This window comes from Melanerpes formicivorus, unplaced genomic scaffold (genome assembly GCF_026170545.1).
Source record: "Melanerpes formicivorus ecotype bairdi unplaced genomic scaffold, bMelFor1.0.p_v2 SCAF_16, whole genome shotgun sequence".
Lineage (NCBI taxonomy): Eukaryota > Metazoa > Chordata > Aves > Piciformes > Picidae > Melanerpes > Melanerpes formicivorus.
This window is the reverse complement of record NW_027142368.1, coordinates 3,861,090-3,883,775: the sequence shown is the minus strand read 5'-3', so window position 1 is coordinate 3,883,775 and position 22,686 is coordinate 3,861,090. Positions and strand designations below refer to the sequence as shown.

At 45.2% G+C, this 22,686-nt stretch overlaps 2 protein-coding genes across 2 annotated transcripts in view; both read right to left on the bottom strand.

Moving 5' to 3' along the window:
- The window catches only part of BBOX1 (gamma-butyrobetaine hydroxylase 1), a 30,529-nt gene extending 19,554 nt beyond the window's left edge, over positions 1-10,975 (bottom strand). Inside the window, exons 1-3 of the mRNA XM_068147822.1 lie at positions 10,895-10,975; positions 7,136-7,566; positions 5,952-6,066 (exon numbers count right to left, since the gene is read on the bottom strand). Coding sequence (XP_068003923.1) covers positions 5,952-6,066; positions 7,136-7,519 — 499 coding nt within the window. The 5' untranslated portion in view covers positions 7,520-7,566; positions 10,895-10,975. The remainder of the gene's footprint in view (positions 1-5,951; positions 6,067-7,135; positions 7,567-10,894) is intronic.
- An 8,623-nt stretch (positions 10,976-19,598) lies between these two features.
- Positions 19,599-21,404, bottom strand: FIBIN (fin bud initiation factor homolog). Its single transcript, XM_068147821.1, has one exon. The coding sequence runs from the start codon at positions 21,269-21,271 to the stop codon at positions 20,642-20,644; it is 630 nt and encodes a 209-aa protein (XP_068003922.1). The 5' UTR covers positions 21,272-21,404; the 3' UTR covers positions 19,599-20,641.
- Between the last annotated feature and the right edge of the window lie 1,282 nt (positions 21,405-22,686).

Sequence of the window (22,686 nt, the reverse complement as noted above, 5' to 3'; positions counted from 1 at the left end):
GCTAACAGAACTCCCTGAAAATGTCCTCACTGCTGCAGGAGGTATCCATGATGCAGTCATCTGGGCAGAGAGGCAAGAGGGAAAGGCAAGCTGAGCAGTTCCTGTGCTCTCATTAGAGCCCCAGAGAAGGAAAGATGTGAACTGAAGGGTGGGAGCAGCTGTCAGGGAGGAGAAAGAGATGCATTACCTGGGACTGAAGTGGGGACTAGGTGGTAGGAAGAAGGGCTGCTTATTTCCACTCTCTCGATATAGGCAGCAGGTAGAAAATGCAAACTGCTCATTAAAAAAACCCCAGTGAACCCAGACACTACTACATAGTTACAACAGCTTTCAACTGTTGCAAGGTCTGCAGATTCCCAGCCACCAGTGTTCCTCTCCCCTTTGGCTAAGGCCAGCTAGAGACCGGCCAAGAAACACAACGCACCTACCCAAACACAAGCTCTCCGCATAGATCATCTTTTATGCTCTGCGTTTCAAAGGAGCTGCAGCCATGACTGACAAGCTGTTGAAGTTCACAACATGTTCACTAAATGAAAAAAAAGCACAATCCTTGAGGAGAGATAATAATCTCACCTCATTAAATTCCTTTTGGAGACTGCTCCGTGGCCTGCTACTCACCGCTCCGGAGTGTTTAACTCAACCTTTCACACACTTGAAAGATGGGAAAGAGGGGTAGGGGGGAAAAAAGGAATGTTTACTTTTACTCTGTTAGAAGTTATGAAATTAAAATAGCTTTAGGTATGCTGTGTGAACTGCCAAGTGTATCCTTTGAGAGGCAAACTTAAGCCTCAGTGTTGGTGCAGGTAACTAACTATGTGAGGACTAAGAGAGCATTTTAAGTTTCAGCTTTTCCGTCCTACTCTTTCTTGCTGTCTTGCTAATAAATATGTTGTTCATCTTCCTCATATAAAACAAGGAGTAGAAGAATATTAGGTTTTCAAGGAACATAGCAACATTTCCCCCACTTTGGGAAATAATTATCATAAAGTCCCAGAATAGCTTAGATTTGGAAGGGACCTCAGAGATCATCTACTCCAACCTCCCCACCATGGGCAGGGACACCTCTCAGCTAGACTCAGCTGCTCAAGGCCTCATCCAACCTGGCCTTGAATACCCCCAGGGAGTTTTACAGTTTGCACAAAATGAGAAGATGACCTTTGCCTAGTTCCTGCAGGCTGTGTGTATGCATCAACAAACACTTGGAATCATTCAGCATTTACTGTACAGGTTGGAAAAATTCAGAAGACTAAACTCTTCACAAAAACCAACTTTTAACTTCTTCCTCTTAAACTCATTCTCTCTCAAGACCCAGTAGAAACAGTGTAAGCATCACTGATGCTGTTGACATCCTGATCCAAACTTTGGTGGAGCTGGATGTATATCCAATGTCATATGATCACATTTTAAAGGACAACCAGCATCTGAAACCTTAAGCCTTAGGTTAAAACCTTAACCTAAACTAAGGTTAAAAAATATTAAGTAGCACCAGGTACTCCCTCTGCTGAATCTTCTTCTCTTCCACCTAACAAGAAAACAACATTTTGATATTACTGTCCACCCCCTCTGCTGTTTTTGGGGTGCCAGCATGAGCCTTAGAAAACGCAGTGCAATGTGGTGAGAGGTTGGAAAGCACCTGATGTACTCAGTCTCTGCCATAAGCTTCCTCTACCACACACAAAATCTGAGCTGTAGAGAGAGTGCATGAGCTGGGAAATCACTTCTGTGACATTTGCTGAGGAGAACATGAGTAAACAGGAAGGAAGAAAAGGGCATCAGGGCTGGAGAAGCAGTAGATAGCTCTTTTACTGCTCTTTTGAGAGTACCTTGTCAGCTGGGCTGAAACAAGCCTTGATATACACAAATAATGAACTTTGCACCCTTCATGGGTAGTATCTGGCAGCGATTTTAAAAGGGGAATCTTGTCATACAGACAGAGAGCTATTTGTAGTCACTTCAATGTGCAGGTTAAAATCTGACTTAACTCTTCTCTTCGGGTTTGACACACGCCTGACATCTAGTTTTATTTGAATCAACATGAAAAGCAAATAACCACTTGCAAAAGAAAGGATGAAGGATAAAAAAAAAAGCCACAGCTGTGATAATGTCAGCCATGAAGGTTAACCTCTAGCTACAGCAGTCTGGTGAGCTTGCTCTTGTATTTGTTGAGCCAGTATGCAGGGCTGGCATTTCATAGCATAGTCTGTAATACTACACTGCTGGGATATGGTTAGCTACTCAAGGGCATGCAATTTGCACCATGTGTGACTCCACTGACTAGAAGCAAGCAAATTCTAAACTTACCCCAACACACAATGAGAAACAGGTTTTATACAGCCAGCAATAGAACTCCCAGGCTTTAAAACTGCAGCCTGTTTTGCAACATAAACCTGAGAAAAGCCCTATCAAGCAGAAGAGAACCTGCAAAAGCACTGCCCCCCAAAATGAAAAACAGATATGATTGTAACAAGAAATAAAACATAGAGGAGATTTAGATTGGATGTTAGGAACAAGTTCTTTACCATGAGGGTGCTCTAACACTGCAACAGGTTGCCCAGGGAGGTAGTTGAGGTCCTATGCCTGGAGATACTCAAGGTGAGGCTCAACATGCACTGGGCAACCTGATCTAGCAGAGGATGTCACTGCTGACTGCAGAGGAGTTGGACTGGATGACCTTTGGAGGTCCCTTCAAATCCAAACTATTCTATAATTCTATATTTGGTGTATATTTTACATGGATGGCTCCACTGGACAGGAGCAGTAGCAAGGGGGAGAGCTGGCATCCAAACCAAGTCTTTTACTGAGATGCTGAGGGTAAGCCCTATGTAAATGTGTGTGTACAAAGGCAGAGTTAAACTTCATGAGGGGAGAAAAAAAGTAGCATTACATCTGAGATACTGAAGTCTCTGCTATTGATACCTTTGCTAATAAGCATAACCAGAGGTCTGGACTGGGCATTAATTAAAGCAAGATTCAGTTTACATTGATCCCCTCAAAGTCAACAAACCATCCTGCTTGCTTCCACAGCATCCTTGTTTTTCCCACTAAAAATTCTTACTGCCTGAGAAATCACCTGATTTTCCTGAATGAGGTCTGCATCTTCACCACACTCATTCTGGGAACATGCCCAGCCCTCCAAAATTGTAAATGGTGTAGTTTATTCTTGCCAAAGCTGCAGTAGACACAAACTTTTATGTTAGTAGGAGACAAAGTTCCATTCCAAACTATGAAGGCTCTGTTCCATGATCCACTGAAATGAATGGATATATTATTCATCACTTAAGTTTTAAGCCAGATATAAAAAGCTGAAGCTTAAACAGTGACTTTTGTTTAGAATGGGTGCTAGGAGCTAAAGAATACTTGACCTGCAGAAACTGGTCCCTGAAGTACCAAAGTTCAAACACAGGAGATACCTAAAGCCACATATTTTCCTATTTCTCATCTTTCAGGGGACAAAAGTCCAACCAAACAAACTTTTTACTTGTTAGAATAAAAAACACCCCCCAAAAAAGGAGTGTAAACCAATCAGAGATTTGGCTTTTGCTGAGCTCTAAGGAAACTAATACCTGGATGTGAGCTTGACACCACCAGCCCATCTCTGGTTTATTTTTAATAAAATCATAGAATCATAGATTCATCCAGGTTGGAAGAGACCTCCAAGATCATCCAGTCCAACCTATCACCCAGCCCTATCCAATCAACCAGACCAAGGCACTAAGTGCCTCATCCAATCTTTTCTTGAAGATCTCCAAGGACTGCAGCTCCACCACCTTCCATTCCAATAGCAAATCACTCTCTCAGTGAAGAACTTCTTCCTAATATCCAGCCTGAACCTCCCCTGGCACATTTTGAGACTGTGTCCCCTCGTTCTCTTACTGGTTGCCTGGGAGAACAGACCGACCCCCACCCGGCTACAACCTCCCTTCAGGTAGTTGTAGGCAACAATAAGGTCTTCCCTGAGCCTCCACTTCTCCAGGCTAAGCAACCCCAGCTCCCTCAGCCTCTCTTCACAGGGCTGTGCTCCAAACCCCTCGCTAGTTTTGTTGTCCTTCTCTGGACATGTTCCAACTCAACATCTCTCTCGAATTGAGGGGCCCAGAACTGAACACAGTACTCAAGGTGTGGCCTAACCAGTGCTGAGTAGAGGGGAAGAATATCCTCCCTTGTCCTGCTGGCCACACTATTCCTGATGCAGGCCAGGATGCCATTAGCCTTCTTGGTCACCTGGGCACACTGCTGGCTCATATTCAGCCTACTATCTACCAGCACCTCCAGGTTCCTTTCTGCCTGGCTGCTCTCCAGCCACTCTGTCCCCAGCCTGTAGCACTGCATGGGGTTGTTGTGGCCAAAGTGTGGCAGACAGTGTCAAAGGGTTTGCTGAAGTCTAGGTAGACTAAATCCACAACCTTCCCCACATTGACTAGGCAGGTAACCTGATTGTAAAAGGAGATCAGGTTGGTCAGGCAGGACCTGCCCCTCCTAAATCCATGCTGGCTGGGCCTGATCCCTTGGCCATCCTGTAAATGCTGTGTGATTGCACTCAAGATGACCTGTTCCATAACTTTGCCTGGCACTGAGGTCAGGCCTGGAATTCCCTGGCTCCTCCTTCCAGCCCTTCTTGTGGATGAGCATCATGTTGGCCAGCTCCAGTCATCAGGGACCTCTCCAGTGAGCCAGCACCGTTGATAAACAATGGAGACTGGCCTGGCCAGCTCATCTGCCAGCTCTCTCAGCACCCTAGGATGGATCCCATCTGGTCCCATGGACCTGTGAGGATCCAAGTGTCTCAGTAGGTCCCATGAATAATGCCTTAATTCTGAACACAGATCTGCAACAGCAGAGCTTACAGCAACACTGTCAAGAGCAACAGCATAAATCCTGTAAGTTTTCACACTTCTCATGCTCCCAGTCTCGAAAGCTGCCAACAGAATGATGCTGTGCATCATAATGAAACTAGTGGGTTTGTAATTACCCACTCAGAAGGGTGAGGGATTTGCACTGGGTAAAATGCTGCATTGCCAGTTGCACAAAATGTTTCATGACCAAAAGACAGCTCATGGACTAGTGCAGTAAGCAGGGGAGGCAGAGCAAACAGAACATGAACTTCAGCACTAGACATGGCTATGCTGCACAGTTACTCTTTAACAGAAGGCCATGCAAAGGGGAGACTTTTTAATTTCAGTTACAACTCCCTTGCAATTCTAAATAATCTTTCTTAAAATGCTCTAGTGCATGCTTTAAACAGCACACACACATTGGCATTGTCTCATAGATCACTGCTGATCTATAAGGCTCATTTTTTGAGACCAATTAACTCTTTCTGGAAAGAAAAGGCTTTTCAGAAAGTAAACACAGCCTAAATATTCTCAGGTCCAGAGGTTAAAAGAGGGAAAGGGTAACCATGATCTCCTGTTGCACATTTACAGCCTGGCACCAAGCACCAGGAGCAGCTGCCACTGCTCCAGATGGGTAGACCTGGTCCTCACACAGGGACTTTTGGCCAGGGCTGTAAGTGGCAGACTTATACTTCAAGTTCAGACTTGAATTCAAAACAAGCATGACAGATATGTTTTTGATTCACAGGATCACAGGATGTTAGAGGTTGGAAGGGACCTCCAGAAATCATCAAGTCCAAACCCCCTGCCATGGAATCTAGCACAGGTCACACAGGAAAGCATCCAGATGGGTCTTGAAAGTCTCCAGAGGAGGAGACTCCACAACCTCTCTGAGCAGCCTGTTCCAGTGCTCTGTGACCCTCACAGTAAATAAGTTCCTCCTCATGTTGAGGTGGAACCTCCTGTGCTGTAGTTTATATCCATTGCCCCTTGTCTTATCACAGGGCACAACTGAGCAGAGCCTGTCCCCTCCCTCTTGACACCCATCCCTCAGATGTTTATAAACATCTATTAAATCCCCTTTCAGCCTTCTCCAAATTAAAAAGCCCCAGGTCCTACCTGGTAAAAATAAATCTTCTCTCATTTCTGCTCTGGCTTTTTCAGAGAAGCATCGTTTCTTCAACCACTCAGCTTCATATTCACTGGAGTGTTTATCAGGCCATATGATAGAGATCTTCCAACATAAAACAGAAGAGAACTTTAGAACAAAATCCCCATCCCCATCAACTAAAACAAGCAAAAAACCACCCCTTAGCAATTGTAAAAATGGGAATGTTACTGGCCTAAATGACCAGTGACATCAAATGCATTCCCTGGAGCATAATGGTAAGCAAGAGTGAAAACCCACCCTGAACTTCATCCAAATTCTGACCTTTTATAAAGCATCATTTTCACGTGAAGCCATGACCTAATTTGCTGGTTTGTGTGGCCTGCTTTCACTGGGAGAGCTGTGCTTAGCAGAAAGAGGAGAATCACAGAAGCTGGCACATATCACTGGGGAGAGCATTTCAGCACAACTCAGAAGAGAGCAAAAAAACTCTTGCAAAACACTGACAGCTTACTAAGCAATGAAAAAGGACAAGAAAGACAGGGCAAATAAAAAAGAGGAGAAATGCTAGGAGAGGAATCTCTCTCCTACTTTTGAAAAACCTTCTCTCTTTCAAATAAACTTTAAAAAGGTGTTGGTTTTGTTTGGGTTTGTTTGGTGTTTTGTTTGGTGGTTTGTTTGGGTTTCTTTGTGGTTTTGTGTTTTGGGGTTTTTTTGGGGTTGTGTTTTTTTTGGTTTTGGGGGGGAAAGAAAGAAAAGGGAAAAAAAAAAGAAGAAAGAAAAAAGCAAAGAAAAATAGAAAAGAAAGGAAAGAAACATTTTTGTTTGGCTTGTCATGCACTGTAGGAGCTGAGTGCAGCACACCTCAGCTGAACTCCGAGGTTGTTCAGCAGGTATTGATTCCCACTTCACAGCAGTCACAGCAACCGCATGATGGTAAAACACCAGTAGGAGTTTAGGATTAATGCTGTGGAGGATTAATGAGATGACCTTTAAGGTCCCTTCCAGCCCAAACCGTTTTGTGGAAACGCCTATAAAGTGAGGTTTCATATCAAAGTGGGAAGATCTGAGCTCCCCAAAGTGCAATTCTCCCTCGCAGCTTTGTTGTTACAGTGCCACTGCCTCTCTTTTACAGACTGAATAGCACTGCCAGGCAAGTTTCCCAAAAAGGCAGATGAAAGTTTGCTCCAAATACCTTTTCTTTGTCTGCCAGGGTGACTTCCTTCACCACGATGTTCACATCCAGGTCGTCAAAGACCAGCTTGCGTGCCCCAGCAGAGGGCAGGAAGCAGTGGGGACACTGGCAGTTGTCCCTCAGCCAGACGCAGGGGTAGCAGCTCTCACTCCCATCCTCCCACTCCACACGGACAAAGTGGCCCTCATCCAGAGCTTCCACCTTCTGTATCAGAGGCTTCATGCTGAGGAGCTGGGTGGTGTGGAACCCCAAAGCAGGGCTCTGCCAGCGATGCTGAGTGCTCCCGGTGAGCAGGCTCCTGCCCTTCTGTGCCAGCAGCAGGCAGCATGCCCTGCCGCCAGGGACTTTGACCCTTGGCAGGACACTAGCCACCACCCTCCACATTTTGGCTTCAGTGAAATCATCAGAGGGAGAACATCTTCATGGAGTCCCTAGAACACCACATGAAGAGCAGTTTATTGCTGAAGCAGTCAGTACTGCAGAAAGACCATTTCAAGATGCTCCTCTAGAGCACAAGCACTACGAGGAGAGTATGAGGGAGCTGGGATTGTTTAGCCTGGAGAAGAGAAGGCTCAGGGGAGACCTTATTGCTGTCTACAACTACCTGAAAGGTGGGCGTAGCCGGGAGGGGGTTGGTCTCTTCTCCCAGGCAACCAGCACCAGAACAAGAGGACACAGTATCAAGCTGTGCCAGGGGAAGTTTAGGCTGGAGGTGAGGAGAAAGTTCTTCCCAGAGAGAGTTGTTAGCCATTGGAATGTGCTGCCCAGGGAGGTGGTGGAGTCACCGTCCCTGGAGGTGTTCAAGAGGGGACTGGACATGGCACTTGGTGCCATGGTTTAGTAGTCATGAGGTGTTGGGTGACAGGTTGGACTTGATGATCTTTGAGGTCTCTTCCAACCTTACTGATTGTATGATTCTATGAAGATGATTCTCCCCTCCTGATAGCTAGACCTTTAGGAACGTTTATTATCTACTGCTTACATTTTGTTTCGAGGCACAGAGGGTATACCCAAGCTCATCTTCTAAAAACATCCCTTTGTTTAGCATGGCTTGAAACTGATTCACCACCTTGGCTGTCTGTTGTTTCTGCCATCAGTTCAATACATATCACACCAATAGTCTTGTTTAAAAAGATGCCTTGAGGTGTGTTCAACAAATCAAAAGTTCTGAAGCTAAAGTATTGAAGTAGACATACCTTAATCCCTGCTGTGGATACAATGGAAAAGAGACCACAGAATCCACCTCCCTGTTAGGAGAAGCTTTGTAAACATGACTTCAGCCAGAATGCTTTCTTAAAGCTAGCTGCACACTGTACTGCAGAAGGATGATGCATCCAAATCTTTTAACTAGAAAAGCATCTCTGGTCTAATATTTTTCTCATTCTAGCATTTTTTTTTCTAATCAGAAAACTTCTTGGCCTCTCCCTGAAACAATAAATCACCATGTATATTTTAACTGAGTCTTTAACCATTTCAAATACTGCAAATTTATTCAGTATCACCATAGAATGCTATCATAGAATAAACCAGGTTGGAAGAGACCTTCAAGATCATCACGTCTAACCTATCAACCAATCCAACCCACCTAATCAACTAAACCATGCATCCAAGCACCCATATCAAATCGCCTCCTAATCACCTCCAAGGATGGTGACTCCACCACCTCCCCCAGCAGCCCATTCCAATGGGCAATCACTCTCTCTGCGTAGAATTTCTTCCTAACATCCAGCCTAAACCTCCCCTGGCACAGCTTGAGACTGTGTTCTCTTGTTCTGGTGCTGGTTGCCTGGGAGAAGACACCAATCCCCACTTGGCTACAGCCTCCCTTCAGGTAGTTGTAGAGAGCAGTAAGGTCTCCCCTGAGACTCCTCTTCTCCAGGCTAAGCAACCCCAGCTCCCTCAGCCTCTCCTCATAGGGCTTGTGTTCCAAACCCCTCACCAACTTTATTGCCCTTCTCTGGACACTTTCCAGCATTTTCTGTTCTTTTTGTTCTTAAGTTCATGGGGCAAAAATATCAATGCCCTGCCAAGAGCAACGTCTCCCTAGTTTGTCTTTGTGCAGGAAAGACCTCAGTATTCTGGCTCACTAAGACCTACTGGAGTTGCCAGAAGGTTAGAACTAGGTTGCACAGAACACTTTGGGTCTCTTTCTGGTTTTATTTCAGTTGATTTGGTACAGCATATCAGAATGTTGATTTCTGCTTTCTCTTGTTTGCAGAGAGTAGTCCCATTGGAACCCAGAGACTACCAGCCTTCATTTGCAAAACATCCAAGCCACAGCTAGTTCTGTGTGTACAAGCTTAAACTTCTTCTATATCTGGACTGAATATCTTTCCTTTCATATACAAGGGAAGCTGTCCATGGACTGAGTGGATTCATCTGAAAAGTGGATGTCATTCCTGATTTATAATTAAGTGATTTTTTTCCCTTACATTAGGCATGTATAGGACATTTAGGTGAGCCTGCAAATGGCAGTGAAGAGCTCAAACCATTCCAGAAAATCCTGCAATTGCGTGGTTAAAGGTGTCACACAGAAGCTAAGTTCAATTTTGGATCTAGTATGAGAATAATGTTGATAACCTGCTGGTGTTTTGGTTGTTGCTAAGTAGTGCTCATCATAAGTAAGGGTTTCTTGGCTTCCCATGATCTGTCAACAAGCAGGTGCACAAGAAGCAGGAAGGGAGCACGGCCAGGACAGCTGATCCAATCAGTCAGAAGGGTATTCAATACCATATGGCATCATGGTCAGTATATAAACTGGGGGGAGGTGGCCAGGGAGGTGATTGCTGTTTGAGCACTGTCCAGTGAGTGGTGAGCAATTGCACTGTGCATTACTTGTCCTTCTGGAGTTGTATGTCTCTCTCTTTTACCTTTCTCTTCATTACAATGGCAATTACTATTATAATTTTATTTCATTTATTAATTTGTTGCTGTCTCAAACCATGAGTTTGACTATTTATTTTTTTGGTCTGATTCTGTCCCCCATCCCACTAGGCAGGGAGCTGGGGAGCTAGCAAGGTGCTGCATGGTGCTTAGTTGCTGGCTGGGGTTACAACACAACAGATTAAAAACTAGTTTGCTGCATCAGAGGCTGGTCAGTGTAACCAGCTCCAGGCAGGATGTAGCCAAATCTAACACAGATCCATAAAAACACAGAGAACTGTAGGAAACAGCCTCAGTTTGAACTATCTTATCTTATAGATCCTGCTTGAGACAAAAATTAACTCAAACTTCAGAAAAGGAATAATCCAGACTAGACAGAAAGCCTTTGACTGCAAGGCTGAATTATACCTGAGCACAAAGGTACCAAAACGTCTCTGCAGAGACCATCTGGCTGCTGTTACCTAGGACTACAACAGAAACAACCAAATAGGGAAAACACCTCTGCACATTACCATTCCCTCACGGCTGCACAGCGCTGCGTCCGCAGGCCCGGCAGCACACCCTGCCCGCAGGATTCCCATCTGGGAGGCGGGCTCCAGCCCTTCTCCGCCTCAGTTTCCTCAGTCAGCGTAATTAAAGGAGCTCGTTTACACCGGCAGCCTCGGCAGAGGAGACGGGACTCAAGCGCCACACGACACCCTGTCCTGTCCTGTCCTGGGAGAAGCGCGTTGGACGCCTAGGCACCCACAGCCGCGCCAAGAGCAGGGCCGGCACGGATGTTACAGCCGACGGCAGCCGCCTTAAGAGTTGCTCCCCAGCGCCGGCCCGGATCAGCGGGGGGACCGCTCTGCCGCTCCCCGGCCCGGCTTCGCTTACCTGCCCGCCAGCCGCCGCCGCGGGGCCACCGGTCCCGCCCCCCGCGGAAGGGCGAGACTCAGCTCGGCTGCGCTCGGAGGGGCTTGGAGCAGCCCTGCGGGTAACGCCTGCTCGCAGCGGCCCGCCCCCTCCTCCCGGCGGGTTCGGCTCCGGCTCCGGGATGGCTTTCGGGCCGAGGGGAATCTGTCAGAGATTATTTAGTCCCCTGCGCAATCCTCCGGTGAGAGAGTCGGGCTCGGTTAGTTGCTCCTTTTCACGGCGCTAACTTTCAGCTTGCCCGAGGGATGGATTTGACCAAGGCAGTAAGCAGAGGAAGGGATGAGAAAAAGCTGTCACCACCTGTGGCCGCTTCTCCCCTTCTCTGCCACTTCAGGCTCCAAATTTTTGATGAGGAGAGAGATCAGACTAAGAGCCCTCAATGGACCACAGGACCAAAGCAAGGACCTAGGAAGAAATAGATAAATACAGAATATCCCACGGAGTGTCAAGTGCTCCTTACAACAGGAGCAGATAGAGGAAAAAAAAGAGAGAGAAGAAAAAACACCACCACTGCCACCTCCAGCAAAACCTAACTGAAGTATTTATTTGCCAGATTTAGCCTACTGGAAACATCATAAAATGCAGAAGATGACCTTTACAGGCAAGATCTAGTGGGACTGTAGCCAAACAGAGCCTGTATTCTGGCATAAATCATCCCTGCTCTTTCAGACAGGGTAGCTCTTGGCTATATCCTCCGATGTCAGCAATAGTGGGACCCAGAAGGACCAGGGCACTGCTTGACCCCCTGGACTTGGCACTGGTGAGGCTGCACCTCAAATACTGGGTCCAGTTTTGGCCCCTCATTGCAAGAAGGACATTGAATTACTGGAGTGTCCCCAGAGAAGGGCAACAAAACTGGTGAAAGGTCTGAAGAAATCTTGCAAGGGATGGTTGAAGGAACTGGCCTTTCTCAGACTGGAGAAAAGGAGGCTAAAGGGAGACCTTGTTTCTCTCTACCTGAAATGAGGTTGCAGTGAGGTGGGGGTCAGTCTCTTCTTCTAAGTAAATAGTGAAAACAAGAGAAAACAGCCTCGAGTTGTGCCAGGGAAGGTTTAAATTAGACATTAGGAAAAATTTCTTCACAAACAAGGTTCTCAGGCATTGGAACAGACTGTCCAGGGAGGTGGTGGAGTCACCATCCCTTGAGGTATTTAAAAGCTGTTTAGATGTGGCAGTTAGGGATGTGTGGTTCAGTGGTTGAGTTGGCAGTGTTGAGATGATCTTAAATGTCTTTCCCAATCCAAATGATTCTCTGAGATTATTTTACTGCCAAACAAACCTTGTGAGCTGTAAGTCTCACACAGATGAGATTCGTGGGAATAAATTTAAACCTACCATCAACACACTGTCATTATTTAGTGCCTGATACCTTCTGGTTGGCAAACATGTTCATGCTGCCTTTGATTAAAGAGTGTGTTTCTCATGGGTGAAGGGGTGGATACTCTTAACAGACAGAAATATAGCTTGGATAGCTGAAGTCAATAGTGGGATGTAGCACCTACTAGTTTTCATCTGGGAGGCCTATCAGTATAGTCTCTTCAAGTTCTCAGCTTGTGCTGGCCTGCAATCCTCACCTTCTTCGGTATGCATAAGCTGGTGGCATGATGAGTGTGAAAAAGAAGAGCAGAAATAAAAAGGAAAAGGAGACTCTTTATTTCCCTCATGATAGACGGATTTTTCCCAGCTGTGCAAAAGGCCCCTGCTCCACTGGGCACTCAGTGGCCATGGGCTGGTCGGCAGAGCGCTCAGAAAAACCCTGGTAGCAAATAAAGGGGAAACCCCTAACGTAAATGAAGGGCTAACGTAAGTGTTGCTTAAGCAGCACTTTTCACAGGCAGTTCAAGTATCCACAGATATCTAAAGCTGGCTGGTTGGATGGAAACAAGTCCATGCTGAAGGTAAAATATTCAGTGTTTAGAGACTAAGCACTTTGGCAGTTAAAAAAGGCTACGGCTGAGTCTGTGACTTATAGGAAATGAAATATTTTTGTTGGTAGTTATCGTTCAACATCCTCCATAGAGAACAATCTTCGTGTGCCAAAGCAGTGCTGTAATGCATGGGGTTAGATAATATTACTTTCATTTTAAGAAAGAGTGGGAGGAACTAGCTGCTTTCAAATCAGGTTGCCAACCCATTTCCCACCTTTCTTTCACATTCTTGCCTTGTTAGTTTCACATTTGCTCTATAGAACACGTATTCGTGGTCGTCATGTCTGCCTCCTTCCCATTTGTTTGTTTAAATGGTTTCTTTAATTAGCAGACAATGCATACATCTCCCTCCCACTCCACTGAAATACATTATTTGAAAGCAGGAGCTTGAAAATTCTGAATTATTTTCAGGGTTTGATAGATTGGATGTCTGGCAGGTGATTGGGTTCTTGTCAGATATACCTCAGACAGAAAATAACATACTGTTTGCAAATTGCTTGAATTCTTTATTCCAGAGTTTTAATTACTCTTAAACATGTCCAGAGAAAGGCAACAAGGCTGGGGAGAGGCCTTGAGCACAAGCCCTATGAGGAGAGGCTGAGGAAACTGGGGTTGCTTAGCATGGAGAAGAGGAGGCTCAGGGCAGACCTTATTGCTGTCTACAACTACCTGAAGGGAGGTTGTAGCCAGGAGGGGGTTGGTCTCTTCTCCTCGGCAACCAGCACCAGAACAAGAGGGCTCAGTCTCAAGCAGTGGCAGGGGAAGTTTAGGCTCGAGGTGAAGAGAAAGTTCTTCACTGAGTTGTTAGCCGTTGGAATATGCTGCCCAGGGAGGTGTTGGAGTTGTTCAAGAGGGAATTGGATGTGGTACTTGGTGTCATGGTTTAGTCACGAGGTCTGTGGTGACAGGTTGGACTTGATGATCTTTGAGGTATCTTCCAACCTTTCTGTGATTAAAACAAACCAGAACAGAACAGAACCAAACCCCCAAACAAACAAAAAGGTAAATAAAAAGAGAGAGAGAGAGAGAGAAAGGAAAAGAAAAAAAAGTAGAGAACTCTATAGCTGCAGGTGTTCTTTAAAGAGTACATATCTTAGTCCCTGTGTCACTTGCTAATCTGCAAGCAGCAGCTCTTAGGAAACAGCAGTGTGAACGTTCTGCCTGTGCTAAGTGTAGATTGTCTCGTGAGAAGAAAACAGCTTTTAATTTCCTGACTCTGACGTTGATGGCTTTGCAACCTATTACACTAACCCCAGGTTTTCCAAGGGTTGTTTCTTCTTTGTTTCCTTTTAGAATCCATGCACACTCTGTAAAATGCATACTGGCTGAAAGAAGGCATTTATTTTTGAGTACATTTCTACTTAATTTCCTATTTTTACTAAAGGGAGAATCAGTTTGTTTCACCTCTGGAGAAACAAGTCAAGCTGCATTGAAATAATATAGTTAGAGGCTTTTAATCAGGGAAAAATTGTTATTAACATAAACTAAGTATATAAGTAGACATATAAATCCTCATCAGCCTGTAAAAAAAACAGAACCAGAAGAAATTCTGTTTAGGAATAAAAGCTGCACATAATGGGGTACATTTTGAAGTATCATAAGCACAGTGAGGAGGGTGTGAAAACTGAAATGGTCATAAGCCTCATTTAGTAACAGGAACTCTCCGAGTTGCTGGCAAGACTGGGTCTCTATTTTTATAAGGAGCATTACATAATACGCAAGTGGAAAAGTATCCTACCCGAGTGGAAATGAAAACAAACTGCCTTCAAGATGACATAACTCTGCAAAACACGAACCATTAACGCTGTGCTTGCAGTTGCTGAGTATCTATAAAAGAGTAGACCTTTTAAAAGGGCTATGGCAGAAGCTCTCTAGAATGAAAATCTGGACCTTATTTATTTTGTAATATATTTACGTGCTTTTCTACCCTCACAACATCATTTAGTGCAAGACCAGTTCACTGATTCCCTTTGGGCTTTACTCTGTCCCTAGCATTCATATAGGGGATTATGCCGTGGGTTTCCATTTGACTACTAGTCTATGCAGTAAGGTACTGCCAAATAAATGTAATGTTGGAAGCAATTAGTAGATAAACAGCACTGCAAAATGCAGAATCACAAGCTAACGTGCAAAGAGCATAAGCAAGCAGAACATCCTTAAGAAGCAAAGTCTGATATTTGCCCAATAAATTTGTTACCCTGACAGGGCAGTAAAAGGCTATGAGCTAGACCAGTATTCCCAGTTGGAAGCAGACATACCAACAATAATGATGTTTTCCTGAGCTTCAGCTCTGCACATGTGCTGAAGAGATATAAGGAGCTCTGAGGTGTCTGGGCAGCACTGAAATGCAGCTTAGAAATGCGGAGGGATTGATATTAAATTCAGTGAGCCTATATAAATGAGTAAATACCACGCAGCCTGCATGTGGTTGTGGAACCAGACACAATGGAAGGGTGATTAGGATAGGAGCTGTAAATCAATACAGATGAAGCACAGGGGGATGCCTGGCTTTTTGAAACTCCTAATTGCCACTGAAATAGAAATGTCAGAAACAAGAACTGGGCCTGGCTGCAAATTAGCTTCTAGGGTAAATGAGCATGGGGTGAATTTCAGTTCATTCTTGATGTATGCCGTCAGATTTATTCCTCTGCGCTCATATCAGGAAATAAACCTGAGCGTGGTTTACCTCTTGTTTGTTCACTTGCATTTTAGTAAGGTTACTCTGGTGAAATAGGACAAGGAACAATGGGTACAAGCTAGAACAGAGACAGGTTCACCTCAGCATGAGGAGACACTTCTTTATGGTGAGGGTGACAGCACTGGAACAGGCTGCCCAGAGAGGTTGTGGAGCCTCCTTCTCTGGAGACTTTCAAAATCCACCTGGATGTGTTCCTGTGTGGCCTGCCCTGGGTAATCCTGCTCTGGCAGGGGGGGTTGGACTGGATGATCTCTGAGGGTCCCTTCCAAGCCCTAACATTCTGTGACTCTGAAACAGTATGGAAAATGTGATATAAGTACATAAGCTTTTGGTCATCCTGCACTTGGCAATATCTAGTGCTGGATAATGAATCTCTATCTAAGCCAACCTTTCTGTTTTGTTTTGTTTTGTTTCTGTGGGGTTTGTTTGTTTGTTGTTTTTTTTTCTCTCTCTCTCTCTAAAGAAACTTCAGACACGATTAATTACTATTGCATGGGCTGTTTCTAAGCACTTCAAAGAGGTATACCTACAGCTTAAGGAAGGTTGTCATCTGAGACAATGGGATACGCTTGGCACTGTCTTTTCTTGGGGAAGAATGTTAATGGCATGTTGGAGGCCATCAGCAATACCTCTCCTAGGTAAGGTAGCTTTTAAGGACAAATGACTCTACACTCCACGAATGACTCTGTCCAAGCCACATCATTAAAAAGAAAATGATTATGGAGACCATATGTTTCTCTTGTTGCAGAATTAGTCATTAAATCCTGCCTTTTCCAGTTGTAAACTGATCTTGCAGGCAGGATGACAATTTTATGAAGAAAATAAAATAAGCAGAGAGTTATAGTCTTTTTATATGTATAGGTTCTAATAAAAGCTTTAAAAAAAAATCAAATGTAATGGGGTCAGTCTTTTTGCCAGTTTCACATACTTCAGCAATGAAATACAGATCCACAAACTCTTCAGTTTTTGCTAATGGCTTACAAAGAAAAATCAAAGTAGTAGAAAAGAAACTCCCCAGTGGGTTTTAAGTGAAAATGCATTTTAAATGACAGGAAAATGACAGATTTTGAAGGTACAGGATCACTTTAGGACTAATGGCTGTCAAATACATTTGAGTCAAACAAATATCAAGAGTTAGCTGAAAACTTCTTTGCCAAGCACAATAGCTCTAGCTGAGAATCATGAGCCAGAAGCTGGTAATGAAGCCCACCTAAATAAATGGATACATCAACAGAATTTGTCTAGGTAAGATTATAAACAGAGCTGATGCTGTCTCTGTAGCTCACCAGATTGTTTCTACTGACCAGGCAAGTAGAGTTTTTGCTCCTGAGGTACACATCTTTGCAATCTGCATCTGTGCACATCAACTCAAGAAGCAACTCAGCTTCAGACAATTCCTATGCGCAGCCTGGCACACATGGGATTTCTGAAAGACATGTCTTTGAACACTTCCCTTGACTTCTCTATTTCTCAGGACAGTCCTGGGCAGGTCAACCTGTGGAACTATGGAAGCTTCAGTTTAGAAAGTCACAATTTGAACCCTCACCCCCCCAAATTCCTAGCCATTTTCTTTGTCCCGAGGCAAGAACAGCCTTTTCTTTCGCAAGCTTTTCTTAGTGCTGCTGTGAGAAAGCGGTTTGCTATCTAGTCACACTCCAAGCTTCCACCTCTCCCTGTGTGTATCAGCAGAGGTAGAAATGTCCACTGCAGAGGCCTGTCTTCAGAAGTAAGCTACCTGGAGAGGAGTGGAAGTATGTTTCTTAATGCCTTGCTTAACTCTTGATGAGTTAGGTCACAGGCTGACCGGCAAAGAAAACCTAAGAATTACAGTCATGCTCTCTATGACTGTTCCAGCTCTTTCACTTTTTTTTGTGTTCAGAAAACATTGTCCTCTGCTCTTCTGTACCACCAACTATTTAGTACATTCAGGAAACATTATTTATTTTGAAACTCTCCAGAACACACACACACAATGTCAGCTTAATCTTAGTTGAAACTTCTGAAGGAAAGGCAGAGGGTGGAAAGGCAAAGGATGGAAAAGCAAAACAGAAAGAGAAAGGAAAAGAGCCCAGCACTAATGTAGTATTTAAACACAACAGGAGGAGCTATTGGGTCAAAATAGCTGCTACAATCATCCTTTGAAGCTCTGTGCTTAGAAATCCTCCCAGAGTTTTCAGTGATGAAAAGGTCTTTGCAATTTGAATTAGGCTGTATAAAATTAGAGGGTCTTCATCTCTTCTAATGAATTAAGTTTTATCTGATAGAAAAAAACAAAGCCAGAAAAAAATAAATGGTAAGATTGCAACGAGGTGTGCAATATACTCTTTATAGTTTTAAAAGAGCTATTTTTGAACTCAAAACTTTAAGCCACTGGATATCACTCAACACAGTTCTTGCAGGCACTGCAGATTTATAAAGGCCATTTGCCACATCATCTCTGACTCAAAATGGATATGTCTGATGTATATGTTTGCTGAGGCCACACAAAGTGATGTAAATCAAATTCTAGATCTAAATGTCCTCAAAGTGTTTTGCACTAGCTTCAAATCCAAATAAGGCTGAGCCTTTTGATTAAACATGCGAACTTATACAAACACCAGACGTAGATGTATAGATTTTCTTTTTGAGAGAGGGCACTTAAAGCCTTTTATCATCAATGCTTTTGTTTGAAATAAGCAGCAGAATTCCAATTTTGTTTCAGTTTGAAATACAAAAATATTTGTATTCTGCTGAAAATCAATGGGGGTATTTATCAAAATGTTCATATTTATCACATAAAACAGCAGGGTGGATTTTAAAGAGCCATGGTTGTGTTTCATTAGATGACAACTTACAGATGGGTTTGAGCAGGATGAGTTCTACTGTAAATCTCCACAGGTCACATAAGCTCCTGCTTTGAGAAGTAAGCACTTTGCAAACATTTACTCTCTTGATATGCTGCATATGTTGGAACAATTTGAGCTTGACTAAAAGTTTGCTACTTCAAATAGCAGAGCCAAGCTGCTTAAAGCATATTCAAGGAGCTGTATTTTATGCTACTACTACTATTTTTCTCTTAGAATTTGAATACTGCTCTCATGTGGCTAAAAGCTAGCATGGCCTGGCCATTTCAGTTCCTTGACTGGTGTTATAACCAATGACTGGGCAAGCAGACACTGAGATGCCTTTGGGCACAAAGCAGTGCTATGGCATCTTTGGCACCTACTGCTAAACAAGTAAGATTCTGAGAGGGAGCCTGGAGGCAAATGAAACCCTCAAGTAGTTCTAGAGCTTGGTCCATCTCAGAAATGCTGTATGGTTTGATGAGAAAGCAGGCAGGCAGCTTAGCAGTTCAGGTGGCCCTTTTCATTCTTCTATTGCTAGATCTAACTCTAGTGGCAAGGAAAGTATCACAAACTAATCTTTAATGGCTAAAACCCTCTAATGTGACAACATGCTTGAAAATAACACTGAGGAGTTCCACTGAAGTGGATCAATATAATATTTGATCCTCTTCAGGCAGATCTTCAAAGGTGCAAACTAACCTCAAAAGTACGCTGCTAGGACCTACACTTCCCTGCCTTTAGTGAAAGTGAGCTGCCTGGATGGTCCACAGGTTCTGTAAGCATTTTTCTTCAGCAGACATTTCCCAGTGCCTCCAGCGCTCTGGTCTCAGATGACAGATGACTTACCTTAATCCACTGCACTACTGAGTAATTTACCATCTGGGTGGTTTGCAGACCAACCTAAGACTGAACATGACTAGGGTGGACAAGATTAGACCTCAAACATACATCAAACATCTCTTCCACCAGTGCCATGTAGTTGCTGGCTCCAGGAAATCCACCCTACATGCCCTTCTGTATCATTGTTCTTAACTGAACTTGCTTACCTCTCCAGACTGTAAAGTTTTATTTGTTTTTACTGAAAAGCAAGTTATTTCATTTGGCAGGATCTACATACTCACATTTTTTTTTGGCTGAAAAGACATATTACAGCAGCATGCTTTAAATGAAGAGTGTCTCAAGCAGAACAAGAAAAGAAGAAAAGTACATTAACATTGCTTTCAAATATTTATTAAAACAACATATGAACTTTTTTTTTCTTCATCCCAACAGTGATTCTGCCTGCAGTATCTGTAACCTCACAGCCACATTACCCCAAAGTGACAATTAAATAGTCTGAAAAAGCCCAAACAATCCTCCCCCTCTTTCTCACTAGGCACTTTTGCTATTGTCTAAGAGCACAAATAATTTTATTAATAGCTTAGCTAGCAAAAGCACGAAGACTGCAACAAGAAATGTCACTGCTGGCACAGACAAAACGTTTTTGTCTGCTTTAGAAACGTGCACTAAGAAACCTGGCTCTCAAATTTGGGCTCTGAAACTACAATTACCACTAGGGTTCAATCTTCTTACTATAAAAAAAAAATCTACATCAGCATTCTCGGGATCTGACATAAGCCTTTTTGGCTGGCTCTTGGGGTTATGATAGCTTAGAGTCACAGATAAGCAAGCCTGGAAGAGTACAAATCCTGCCAGAATAGTTCCCATCTTTCAAGACACAAAGGGAAATCACAGCTTTAAGTGATGGAGTAGAGCAATATTTAACATGTGTAGAGTACATACCGATACAAAAGGTTAGGAAAGTTAACAGAGGGCCAGAGGTTTCACCCTGAAGGGGAGTAACAACAAAAGCAATTTAAGCATCTGCCACACCGAGTCAGTCCGGACACGGCTGGCGAGCACCACGCTTTGTCCACCTCAGCGGCAGGTGAGCCGCAGTAGAATAGGCGATACAGAAACCGACGACAGGGAATCGGGAGGAGAAAGCTTCCTTCTTTTGGTCACCAAGGATGGACGATATAACACAGGGTAACGTTTTAAATATGGGTTGTTAAGTTAAACGTACTTCTAACCGCCTGGTTTATAGAAACGCGCTATTGATCAGGAAGTCAAATACAATAAATAAGTTTTTCCTGGCTGAAAGGTGTGTTTGCCCCAGGAGGTGCTCCCTCCAGACACAGCCCGGCGCTGCTCGCTGCAGCACCTCCCGCAGGCTGGCACCGGTTGAAGACCCTCTTCCCCGGGGCCGAATCCCGGCTCAGGCGCGGAGATAGTCGTTCTTGAGGCGGCTGAGGCGGGCGCCGTGGCTGCGGACGGTGAGGGCCAGGAGGTCGTGCTTGTCCCGTAGCCCGCTGGAGATGTGGCGGGTCTCCCGGAGCAGGGCGCGGGCGTGCAGCAGCAGCCCCAAAAAGCTGTCGCCCAGGCGAGCCTCCTCCCGGCCCCCCTGCTCCTGCCCCTGCCGAAACTTGCCCTCCAGCTCGCTCAGCGACCGGTCCGAGCTGGAGTAGGCGTCGCTGATCTGGGCGGACTCCCGGCGCAGGTAGGTGCTATAGCTCTCTTCTCCGTCCAGGTCGTAGGAGATGCTCTTGCCGATGCCCTCCAGCACCCGGCCCGCGTCCTCCACCTGCCGGCCCAGCACCGTCAGCTCCTCCCGCAGGCTCAGCCCGCCGCCGCCGCCCGCCGCCGCCGCCCCGCACCGTCGCTGCTCGCTCACCCTGAAGAGCAGCTGGCAGCGCTCGGGGTCGTCGTTCTCCTCGTAGTCCCCATCAGGGACGAAGTAGTGATGCAGGGTGCCATTGGACATCTCTGGGTACAGCGGGCCCTCGAAGTACCCGCGGCAGAGGCTGCCCAGGCAGCCCAGCCACAGCAGAAGCAGCGCTGCCGGCATGCTGCGGCCGGCCGAGGCGGGCAGCCTAGGGCCGGCCGGCGCCGCGCTGCCCTCGCCCCATGGGGCTCTCCCGAAGCCCGGGCTCAGCCCTCTCTGCTGCGCTCCGGCTCGGGAAGCGCAGCGCGGCGGCACGGCGGCGCTCTGGGGCCAGCTGTCGGCGCGCCGCCTTTAAAAGCCGGGCAGCCCGAGCGGAGGAGGAAGCGGCCCCTGCCGCGCCGAACAGGGCCGGGCCGCCCCCCTCCCCGGGCATCGTCCGGCGAACCCTGGAGGGCACCGCCCCCGGGTATCGCCCCCCGCAGGGGGAGAGGGAAGCCCATACGCCTTTGTCCCCTGAAAAACACAAACCTCAAACCTGGAATCGCTCGGCTTTTCTTATTTTCCCATTGGAAACACACACTTTTTCTTTTTTTCCCATTGGAAACGCTTGGCTTTGCACATTTCCACGTTGGAAATGCTCGGCTTTGGTTATCTTCCCATTGGAAACGCTTGGCTTTTCTCATCTTCCCATTGGAAATGAGCATTTTGCTAAGTCTGATTTTCACATTGGACAGCAAGCACGGGCCAGAAGGCTTTGCAGGGCTGCAAACACCTACTTGCTCAGGCTGTGTGGATTGTCATTGATTAAAAACCTGAAAGGGAAAAATGTTCAAGTATAAAGTGATGCAATAAACTTTGATGGGGTTAAGATGGGGGAATGAAATGCAAAATCTGTTCTTAAATGTTAGATGCATTAGAGAAAAAGGCAAATACACTTCAACCTGTGGGGCTGACTATGTAGATTTTTAAGCCTTTCCCCTTCATGAAACAATTCTATGGTCTTGCTCTGGCAAGGGGGTTGGACTAGATGATCTCTGGAGGTCCCTTCCAACCTCTAACATCCTGTGATACTCTATGTGAATCTAGCAGCTGGAATACAGCAGGATCAAACTTTGTATGTGACTAGTATAAAAATGTTCTAACTACTGTTTTTGACTTGTTAAGGTGAGATCACACAAAGAAAGCATCTGTAAAGTTACCAGCTCCTTTCACATCATCTTTCCTCTTTCATGGAAAAACATCACCAGCTAGCAGAGATTACACCAAATCCTGCAGCCATCCAGAGTCAGGACTCCCACTGCTGCTCTGCACACAGAAATATTTATGTCGCCTCTTTAATGTAAATATTTTAACTACCATCCCAATACTTTCTGCATGTTGTAAATAACTGTGATGCTTACAGTTAAATTCACTGGGAAATAGGCCAGACACTTATGTTCTATCCCCCCCCCAGTCTGCCTCCCCCGCCACCCCAGGTATTGTAGAGCCTCATGGTGCTCAGTGGACATGGTCTCTACCATTTCTTATGCTCCCATGACCAAACACCTACATTTCACACAATGTCTCAAGCCCCTTCTGTGGCAGCAGCTTTGTTATGT

Excerpts from the sequence above, each read along its gene's own strand:
- FIBIN (XM_068147821.1), bottom strand. The coding sequence starts at position 21,271 with ATGCCGGCAGCGCTGCTTCTGCTGTGGCTGGGCTGCCTGGGCAGCCTC.